Source organism: Enhydra lutris, unplaced genomic scaffold (genome assembly GCF_002288905.1).
Source record: "Enhydra lutris kenyoni isolate GAN:26980312 unplaced genomic scaffold, ASM228890v2 scaffoldscaffold30, whole genome shotgun sequence".
NCBI lineage: Eukaryota > Metazoa > Chordata > Mammalia > Carnivora > Mustelidae > Enhydra > Enhydra lutris.
The window spans coordinates 15830838-15842172 of record NW_019154114.1 but is presented as its reverse complement, the minus strand read 5'-3'; the positions used below and the strand labels follow the sequence as shown (position 1 = coordinate 15842172).

General features: G+C 45.6%; 1 protein-coding gene across 1 annotated transcript; it reads left to right on the top strand.

Moving 5' to 3' along the window:
* The first annotated feature begins 5203 nt into the window (after positions 1-5203).
* Positions 5204-10382, top strand: LOC111153023 (chromosome unknown C16orf46 homolog). Its single transcript, XM_022511827.1, has 2 exons — positions 5204-5413; positions 9264-10382. The coding sequence occupies exons 1-2, from the start codon at positions 5204-5206 to the stop codon at positions 10263-10265; spliced, it is 1212 nt and encodes a 403-aa protein (XP_022367535.1). The 3' UTR covers positions 10266-10382.
* Positions 10383-11335: the final 953 nt, after the last annotated feature.

Here is an 11335-nt window from a genome sequence, read left to right as displayed (position 1 = left end):
TTTTTGTATAAGCAATGGCAAATAGGTAGCATGTGTGTTACCACTCTTTATTCTCTAGCAGACATCATTAATCAACCACAGAACTCTTTCCTGCAGTGGCCGAGTCTTAACATCCTTCTCAACGCAATGCTGTAGTTGTGTTGGGACTGTGTGGAACCAACAATTTGGAACCTCTTCTTCAAGCCTAAGATAGAGAGTAAATAGTTTAAAAATTAATAGACATCAACATAAATGTGAATTTCTAAACTCTTGATAGTCCTTTAAAAAAGAAAAGTTTACCTAAATCAATGGATCACGAATCGTATAGATGAGATTTATATGCACAGGCCAGATAATTCTATACCGAGGTGAATTTGTAGCCAGTTGGTAATTAGTAAACGCCCCAGTACAAGGGATAAACACATGGCATTATCCTTTACCCTCTTCTTGCCAATATTTTATCAGGGACTTAGAGGAAGTTACAGGAGGTATGCCTATCAAATTGCAAGTCTTAAAGTGGGAAGGAATGACCAAGCTGTGGGGTGTCACAGTCAGACTGACAAGTATCTAAGCAGGTTGGAATGATGTCCAAAACCAACAAGAGGAAATTTTGGAAAGATCCAGTCCATCCAGAGGTCTATATCTACTGAAAGAAAAAAAGGGGGGGGGGGATAAATTTGTTGCTATTTTTTAAAGATTTTATTTATTTATTTGACAGAGATAGCGAGAGAGGGAACACAAGCAGGGGGAGTGGGAGAGGGAGAAACAGGCTTCCCGCTGAGGAGGGAGCCCAGTGTGGAGCTTGATTCCAGGACTCTGGGATCATGACCTGAGCTGAAGGCAGATGTTTAACCATCTGAGCCACCCACGTGCCCCAAAAAGAAAAAAAATTTTTTTGAAGAAAATTAACAGCATGGATATGGAGTGAAAAAGGCAAAGATTATTAACAATTCGTGTGGGAAAAAAATGTAGAAGTTATAGATGACCTCCAGATCAGTGTTAATCAGGATTGGGATATTGTTTTTTTTAAAATGTAGTAATCTGGGGCGCCTGGGTGGCTCAGTGGGTTAAAACCTCTTCCTTCGGCTCAGGTTATAATCCCAGGGTCCTGGGATTGAGCCCCACATAGGGCTCTCTGCTCAGCAGGGAGCCTGCTTCCTCCTCTCTTTCTGCCTGCTTCTCTGCCTACTTGTGATCTCTGCCTTCAAATAAATAAATAAAATCTTCAAAAAAAATGTAGCAATCTTTGTTCAATTAATAGGTGTAGATTTCAGATCAAAGGGAGTCAGATTTCAAAATAGGCATTTCTAGCCAGACCGCATTTGAAATATTACCCTCATTTCCAGGTACTGTATTTTAATTATCTTTATAATTATACATTATCAGTAATTATACATTCTTAAGATGAGGGAATTTGAGATTCTCTTCTGAAGAAATAATAGCTGTCTTCAGTTATTTTCAGGATTATCATGTCACTTTTGGGGGGAACACCAGGAACTGAGGAGCATGAGTTTCGGGGTTGCACGTGTCATTCTAATCTTTAGAGCTATTGGTGGAATGAAACAACATGCTTGTAAAGTAATAAGCTCTCAGTTATATGATCGTAAAGCTCCACAGAAGTCGAGAAGTGGTATAGGATGACCTATTGATTGACTCCAAATCTGTAAACTAGGCATAATTTTACTATCAGAAAATATGACTATTACATCCCTACAGATTTCTGCCTTTCAACAGAAAAGTAAGAATGCATACAATTTGTAAGAAATCATATATCCACTCTTTTAGTTGATCTTTGATTGCTTCGTGTATACTTCTGTTTGTCGCCTCTTACATGAGCCGGAAGATAAGAACGGGCAATACAGCTTGAAGGCATGGTTATTGGAGAAAAATGTAAAATTAAGACTGATCTTTCCACTAACTCAATTCTTTTCTTTCCTTTCCTTTCCTTTTCTTTTCTGATTAGGAAAAGACCGCCAACATTCTATTTTAGTAGTGGAGCATCTTAATCCAGTTTGAACACCAGTGTTACCGAGGCGCACCTAGCTATCTGGTATGCAGTAATCTGGCCATTTGACTAAGAATAGTCTGTTTACTGACTTCCCAGATGATTTTTAGTGTTGGGTCATAAGGCATCAATACTGTTCCCTTAATGAATAATCCTTAAATGAATAAAGTACTTATAAAATGCAGTATTTATAACAAATATGTGAAGTGCTTATAACAATGCCTGGCGCTCTCACTTTTATTATTTAATACTATTATCACCTGGGTTTCTTTTGGCATTTTGAAGTATAATGTGACTGGAACTTCTTCTGGTACCCTCACAGGGTCCAACTTCTTTCTATTGACTCCAAAACAGGGGCTTCCCCACTACCACATCTTTGGCCTCTGCCGTTTGTCTGTCTTGATACAGAGATTATATTGTCTTCCTCTCACATTTCACATATTCTCACGACATGTGAGAAATAATTGAAGTTGCTGGAGAGGGTTAACCTGACAGACATAAGAGTACGTGGAAACTTTTTATCCTTTTCATAGGGATGGCTGGGAGCTGAGGCAACAGGCCATCTTCAGATCAATGACTCTTCAACCCTTTGCAGTGACAGCTCTGTACCTCTGACGCAAGCCCTTTTCCTGAGAAAAATGCTTGAGCACTTTTCAAAATGTCGTAGATCTCCTCAAGTCCATGCATGGATGGGAAGGCTTCCCATCATAGAGCCTTGCTCTCGAGGGCAAAGTGAGGACATGAGGGGATATTGAGGGGGCAGGGAAACCTGTATTGGGGTCAGTATAAGGGAGATCTTCCTAATAGCGCTGCTGGATTATACAGCCACGTAGGGCGGTTTCGAAAGTCGTGATGGCCAGACTTGGCCCAGACCAGTAAGAATCAGAATCTCTGTGGTTAGGGTGTGTGGCGTCATTCTTAGGTGCAGCCAAGTTTGAGACCCAGTAAATTAGAGCCACTAGAACAGGCTAAGTAGTGAGCACCCTGCCAGCAGAGACGCATCAAGCACAGAACTTTTTTCTTATTGACTTGAACATTCTAGCTATACTTAATCCCTCCTAAATATTATCTGTTTCTTTGCTACATTAACCTCAAGTGCACATTTATTTTCTTATTTAAATAAATGGCTTTGCTTTTGATTCTCTACTTTTTTTTTTCTTCCTTTTTAACTATATACTTGTTAAGGCTTTGGGCTTTTGTGGTACAAGCGTATGGGTCATCCAGAGGAGAACGTGACTGAGTTAGGAGCTTCTTGGGCCTGAGTAGTGACTGAAGTGAAATTTCACAAGATGAAAGGATCAGGCTGGTTTGCAGTCTGGTCCTTAATCATGCTATTCTTGGTAAACAGAATAGCACTTCTGGGGGGTTAGCCACTTCTTTTTTTTTTTTTTTTTTAATTTTATTTATTTATTTATTTGACAGAGAGAGAGATCACAAGTAGGCAGAGAGGCAGGCAGAGAGAGAGGAGGAAGCAGGCTCCCCTGCTGAGCAAAGAGCCGGATGTGGGGCTCGATCCCAGGACCCTGAGATCATGACCTGAGCTGAAGGCAGAGGGTTAACCCACTGAGCCACCCAGGCGCCCCGGTTTAGCCACTTCTGATATCATTTTTTTCCTTTCAGATTTCTTCCATTTCCTCTGATCTCATATTGGAAAAGATTAGGATGTCCAAAGATATTTGACCTTCCATAGGTAAATGGAACTTTATTTGCTTCAAAGTGCTACTTTAAGCCTATGTGAAAAAGCCAAAATGGTAATTAAACAGATAATGTTTTAAGAAGTTACTGATCTCTACCTCAACAGAAAACTTAATAAGTGGGTTTCTGGCAGGGCTCACTAGGGGGAGAGAAAGCCAAGTGTGTGGTCCCCGGTGGCCTCTGTGTCATTATAGGCAAGGAATCCTCCAGAAGACCCTGGCTGCCCATCAGCATGCAGCCGGACCACTGGAGGTCACTGCCTGGGCCCTGGGGTTCATCTCTGCGGCTTGTGGGGTGCTCAGGAGGAGCCTCTGTCTGTAGGAAGGTACTATAATCATGCCCATCTTAGAGATGAGCAAACAGACCCAGAAAAGTAACTTGCCCAAGGTCGTAGAGCTACTGATAGGATTGGAACACTGGCTTTTGGGCATCCAAGTCTGTGCTCCTGATCAGGATGATAACTTTCCATGGGTGGTTGTCGTTTAAGCATCTGACTCTTTATTTCAGCTCAGCTCTTGATCTCAGGGTTGTGAGTTCAAGCCCTGCGTCAGGCTCCATGCTGGGTGTGGAGCCTACTAAAATCAAAAACAAAAATAAAAAGGATGACAACTTTCCTAACTCTTTGACTGATTATAAATGCCAAGCTGCATTTTCAACCTGGACAAACATCAGTGAAGGATAGACAGTATCGCGCTCATCATCATTCCTGCTGAGACCATTACCACCATGAACAGTACCAGTGTGCTGGGGCTGCCTTGACATAGGACCACAGACCATAGATCATAGGGCGGCTTAACCAGCAGAAATGGATTGTTTCACAGTTCTGGAAGCTGGAAGTCTGAAATCAAGGTGTCAGCAGGCTTGGTTTCTTCCAAGGGCTGTGAGGGAAGGATCTGCTCTAGGCCCCTCTCTGTAGCTTACAGTCTTCTCCCTGAGCCTCTTCACATGGCCTCCCTCTCTGCGTGTCTGTGTCCAGATCTCCATTTTCATAAGGACCCAGTCATCCAGGCTAGATTGGCATGAGCACACTGACCCAGCCTAGACCACATACTCCCCAGCCTAGACCAGTGTCCAGAGTTGCCGGGAAGGGAAAGGAGAGGAAGTGGCCAGGTCACACATGCCCACCACAGTTCCCATGGTGTTTGCACAGAAGCATCTGGACTTTTTTTGGAATGGAGGACAGGGGTGCTTAAACCTATATTCCTTGCCTTGCTCTACCCCATCACGAGGGATAAAGCCTCCGCTAACATCTTCCTATCCTCTTTTGTTCAATCCCAACTTTGGTCTTTAATTAAATCCATTAGTCTTTCCAAATAGCTGTATCTTTTATAGTATCAATATCCGGCAATGGCCGGTTTTGTAACATTTCTTACAGTCTATTCTGGAATGTGTCTTGTTGTTATTTTGCGTGAGTTATAGATTTTTTTTTTCAGTTTTTAGGAAATGCATATTACAAACTAAGTTCAGCCTGCATTTCATGCTACAGGAAGAAGATGTTAAAAACCTTCAGCCCCAATCACAGTAATGGATCTCTGTCAGAAAAATGAGACGGAATTAGAAAATAGTGAAAATAACGAAATTCACAGCCCAGAAGAAACAGAATTAACCTATACTTGCCCGGATGAAAGAGGTGAAAAGAATCATATTTGTTGTCTTCTCAGTATCAGTGACATTACGCTTGAACAAGATGAAAAAGCTATCGAATTTGTCATCGGAACTGGGTGGGAAGAAGCTGTGAGTATCTCCTTGACCGAGGTGCCTCAGGCATCTGTGTTTCGATGCCAGCCTTTCCTTTTACTTTTGCCAAAACTAGTTACTACCAACAAATGTATAAGCAATGAAACATAGAAACCCTAGGAATAGAGGTAAAATACACAGAATGGCCATAGCAGTACCTTTGATTGGGTATTTGTGGCCAGTTAGTGTTGGCAAGTGCAAGACTAAATGCTTCCCGTACACACCAATTCATTCAGCCTCTCACCAGCCCTCGGAGGCACGTGTTATGAACAGCCGCGATGTCACACAACTGCGGGTGAGGGAAAGGGGTGCTATTGGCATCTACCGGACAGAGGCCGAGGGTGCTGCTCCACATCCCACAGTGCCCAGGATGCCAGGACACCGCAAGGAACGACCCAGCTCTGTCTTAGTTCGGGGTTTCTCTAACAATACCATAGACTGGGGACATACGCAACAGACATTTATTTCTCACAGTCCAGAAGGCGGACATCTGAGATTGGGGTGCCAGCATGGTTGAGTCCTGGTGGGGGATCCTCTTCCTGTTTTGTGCTCACATGGCCCTCTTTGGTGGTGCAAGTAGACCCTTTATCTCCGCCTCCTCTTATAAGGGCACTAATCCCATTTTGAGGGCCCCGCCCTCTTGACTTCATTAACCCTAATAACCTCCAAAGGCCCCACCTCCAAATACCATCACTTTGGGGATTCGGGCTTCAAAATAGGAATTTGGGGGGAGACAGTCATGCAATCCATAATGTGCCCTAAATGTCAGTGGTGGTGAGGTTTGAGGAACCCTGATCTAATTGGTGTATTTTATAAATATGGAAACTGAGGCCAAGACAGGGCAGAGCAATTCCCCCAAGTCCTCCTTCCACTTGACAGTGGAAGGAGGGGACTTCTGCAAGCCCCTCTTCTTGTGCTGTCTCTGGCGCTGCCCCGCCGGCAGCCAGTGTCCCCACAGGCTCATGCCAGCTAAGGCAGGGTTACAGACAGTTCTATTTGAGGATTTAAAACTTCCCAAGTTTAGAAGGTTCGGTTTACTATCAAAAGGAATTACTTTGAAATGTATCTATCCAAGGGCTGTTGGAAAAGAGTTTTCTATTAACTGGAAGAAAGGCCACATGTGCCCCATGCTGAGAATATGTTTGCTGCTCAGTCTGTTGGGGACGATCGTGCCATGCCACCTGCTCCCGCCTGCTGCCTGTTGCTCTTCACTCTCTGCACACCCGTCCTCCCTGGCTTCTCAGGCCACCTTGTCCAAGGTGTCAGGGGCCTGTCCCACCAAAGCCAGCTTCCTGCCCGGGCTTATGGCACTTTGATATTTCCTGAGCTGGTGCCGGGGACCTGTGGGCCAGCATTTAAATGAGGACAGAGAACACTTTGCTGGAAGCAGTTAGTGAGAGTTTCCTATGTTTGCAGAGCCCAGGGGCCTCTCAGGATGGGGTGCCCCAGGACTGTACGTTTTTGACCCAGAGCAACCCAACCAACATTTAGCTTACCTATGACAGCCCAGCTGTGAGAATCAAAAGAGTCAGGGGTCATTGACCCCCATCTCTGGACTCAGATCCCCTGCCAGACCGCCAGAACACCCTGGAGACATAGATCCTCTGTAGAGGCTCACCTGGGGTGTTTTTAAATCCACGTGCCCAGGTCCATCTTGGGAGTATGGGCTTAGTAGGCCATGGTGGGGCTCAGGAGTCTGGATTTTTAGGCAACAGCTCAAGGTCAAACAAGTAGAGAACATTTGCTGGCTCCTCAGGTCCACCTGTTTAACAGATTAAATAGAACATCTGTAAACATCGTAGAAAGATTAAAGTTCCAGAATTTAGATTTCCCTCAATAAGTATCCACCTGAGTAAAAGCTGGGATGCTACAAAGCAGAGCCAGGAGACACATCCCCCCCTTGTCTGGCCAGAGGAAGATGGTGGGGAGGGTGCAGGAGGGGCGCTCAGGATCGTGGGACTTGTCTCATTCGAAGCCACCTACCGTAGAGAGGCCGGTTAGCCTGAGGATCTGTCAGTGTATGTGCTGGGACTCTTCTCTGCAAAAGCTGGAAAATCACCTGGGAAGTCAGGGTCAAGAGCAGTGAGGCCTGAAGCAAGCAACATGGTCCTCTCGAAGACCCAGCACCAACTCAACAGCACACGAAAGGACAGAGTTCCAGAACAGAAGCCGGAAGAGTAGGCTGGGAGAGGTGTCCTTAGGCGTCTCAAGAGTGCAGCACAGGGCAGCGACCTTACAGCCCCCAAATATAATTGCCATCTAAGAATTAGGACTTAACTATGCAAAAGAAAACAGGCGGGTTTTTTATTTGTTTGTTTGTTTTTGGTTGTCATATATTTGAGGTATCCCTGTGGCTTTGATAAGGGCCAGGACTTTGGAATAAGAAAGATCAGTTTCAGATTCACCACCTACGACAGCTAACCTCGGGGAGGGCTCCTGTCCCCTAGCGCCCAACTTCCTCATCTGTAAATTCTGGCCAGAGGGGTGTAGGAGGAGGACAGGAATGCCCGATTCCGTGTCAGGCACTTACTAGCCTTTTTGAAAAAGCGATGCTTCCCATTTCAGAGTTTGGGGGGCTGAGCACGTGCAGCAAGAGGGTGCAGAGGTCCAGAGTGAGTGATGGTGGAGGGAGGTTTTCGTGCAAGATGACTGGAGAGGCTGGCCCCGTGGTTGGGCCCAGGAGACATTGTGCTCCTCACAGCCTCTCACTGTCCCCTGCATGGGAATGCGCAGACCTTCTGAATGTGCCAGAACTTACCATTGGCTATAGTAACGTTTTGAAGGGCAGTTTCCAACTCTGTATCCTGGACATCAGAATACCTAAATTACAGTGCTGTGGCGTGGGTTAAATGAACGAATGCCAATACCAGTGGATCCTTAGCTTGGTGCCTGAAACATGGTAGAAGCATGGGAAATATGGTTTTTTGTTTGTTTTTTGTTTTGTTTTGTTTTTTTACATATAAGGTTGCCAGATTTAGCAAATGAAGACACAGGATGCCTGGTTAAATTTGAATTTCGGTAAACAGGACCTAATATGTTTACTATTAAGTGAGCCTCAAATGTGATCCTGATTTTTACCTGGAAGCTCTGTTAAACTGTGACATTTGTGGCAAGCTCAGCCAGGGGACTCTAGGTGTGGATAGATTGGGGGGCAGGTTGCACAGGGGTGCTGGGGGTACCCTGGCTGCAGGACCTGCCTCTGCTCCTTGTCTCTCCCTCCAACCCCTCCACACAGCAGTCTCCTAAGGTGTGGTAACAGAGCCCGGTGGTCTGAGAGAGCTTGGTAGGGAGATAAGTACAAACAGCTCTGATTTTATTTGAAGAGTCCTGACTTTATTTTATTGTTTTTATTTTTAAAAAAGATTTTATTTACTTATTTGACAGAGAGAGATCACAAGTAGGCAGAGAGGCAGGCAGAGAGAGAGGAGGAAGCAGGCTCCTTGCTGAGCAGAGAGCCCGATGCGGGGCTCGATCCCAGGATCCTGAGATCATGACCTGAGCCGAAGGCAGAGGCTTTAATCCACTGGGTCACCCAGGCACCCCTCCTGACTTTATTTTAATGTGCATCTGAAAACATATAGAGTCAGCACATCGAGATGGCCATTTATAGATATTTTTGCTTAGTATTTTAGTATTAAATCCAATTGCTAGTATTTTAGATGAACAGATACTGTTAAAATGCTATTACTATGAGGCTAAAATAGTATTAAAATTAAAAAAAAAAAGGTGAGTCAATTTTAAGAGAAATACCAGTTCAGTTAGAATGGCCAAAATGGGGCTGTGGCCACAGCTGGACAGCTTGAGTTTGAGCAGCTCTGCCGGGAGTAACATGCTGCTTTATTTGCAGGTCCAAGGCTGGGGAAGGACTTCTCCAACTGCCTGCATCTGGCCCAGGAAGAAGCTTAAAAAGGCGAGGGTGGGAGAAGGTGCCAGTAGCTGCTTACTCTGTGGCAGTCTCTCCCAAGGGAGTGCTGAGGCCAGGCCTCAGGCGGAGGCGGAGAAGTTGGGGTCAGGGGCTCCTGCTGAGGTGGGTCTGGAGAAGGATCAAGGCAGCCCCTCCCAGACTCGGGGAACCTCTCTGGGCTCCGCAGCCGCCACCACCACCTCCAGGGAGGTTAGCAAGATCTGCTTTCCCCGCTGCGGTCAGGGAGAGAAAAAGAGTCTGCAAATAAAGGAGTTTATGTGGTGCAAGGAAGACTGGGCCACCCCTGAGGCTCTTAGGGGCAAGGACCCCAGAAGCCCCAGCAGAGGTCCCTCCATCTCAGACTCCTTGACTTCCAGGGCCCTTTTAGTTCTGCCTCCCCTGAAGGCTTCACTCCCAAATGGCTTGGATGTTCTGGGTAAGAAGAGTAAGAACTTCTTGCAGCCGGAGGAGAAGGTGCTGAGTGTGGAAAAGGATGAGTGTGTGGCTTGTGCATATGGATTGAAAACAGTTGATGGGAAAGGTGAAAAGAGACCCATTGAGCTGGCCAGTCACCCCAAGGTCAATGACACACTGCCTTTTCCTCCCCGGGGGGCCCCGACATCCCTGCTGGCCAATCAGGAGCGGTGCTGCCTGCACTGGTCCCTCCTGCCTGAGAAAAACCTGGTGTGCCCTCCCGACCCCAGCAACGTGCGCTATCTCACCACTGTGCGGCTCTTGCAGAAACACGGAGTACAGAACTACAAAGCCAAATTCAAAGCCAGGGAGCCAAGACCTCCCGTCAACACCCAAAAGTGCATTCTCACGGAGGCCAAGCAGGAACACAGGCCCCAAACGTTGGAGACCAAAGTGTTCCCGAGAACTCTCTTGCCGTCCCTCACCGTGAGCAGAGTTGTCATTCCTGTCTCCACTCACAGACTGCTCTGAGTTGCCACAATAGAATTCCCTGGGAATAAGTACTGTTTGAATTCATTTATCCTCTCCCTGTCTCTCTTCTGCCCCGTCCCATCCTTTCTTCTTTTCTTCTCTTCTTCCATACTCTTACCACCCACCTACCCTCCCCTTGCCTTTTTTTTTTTTTTTTTTTTTTTTGCAGTAGAACCAGGGGAAATGGAACTTCATGGGATGGGTTTTGATTTATTCCCCAAACCCTCATATTTATGTGCCCTGCTTCCGTTGCTGAGCCATTTACAAAATGCAAACTGTAAAGCCAGTGTCAGCCTCTGCCTGCCTTATCTCTCTACTCCCCCTAGAAGCCAAGTGCATGGTGGGGACTCTGAAGGGCCTCCCTCAGTGATGCCCTTGGCAGCCCCATGCCAACTGGCAGGGGCTCGCTCTGCCCCACCCTGGTGCCTTAAGCTAAGTGTAAGCGCTTATTTTCAACCAAATTGTTTCCTGATCTTTTGAACCAGGCAAATATCTGTCTGTTGATTTCTTTTCTCTTGCAGCAAAGATCTGAAACATTGCTTTAATAGAAAACTCCAGCCTGTGTCCAAATAAATATCCTTGTGTCCGAGGTGTCATACGCTGGTATCCATGGATATAGCATATCCACTACTTGCTACACATCCCAGGGTTTCATATGCTTATGTGATAGCCTCGTGCTAGTCTCCAGGTCTGCAAAAGTTTTAGCTACAGCTCTATAAGGTCCATCCTGGGAAGCAGGTTAAGAATAATTATTTGAACAGAAAAGTCAGTGTAATTATAACTGTCACCCCACAAGCTTCCTCCAGCCTTACTTTGCATCTAATTTCTGGGAACTTACAACCCCACACAGACACTTGTGGAATAGGGGTGTTATTTTCTCCTTCTGCCCTTCTTCTTCTCTCATTTTACCTATTCAATGCCTATTTCCTGAAGTTGTATGTAAACATTTGTAAATGAGTTATGTTTTAAGTGCCAAGTAAAAATGCTATGTAGAGGAATGCTCTGAAAAACCATTTTGTAACATGAATAACCATTTAGCCGCTCTGTAATTACATAGTTTGCATTTGCTT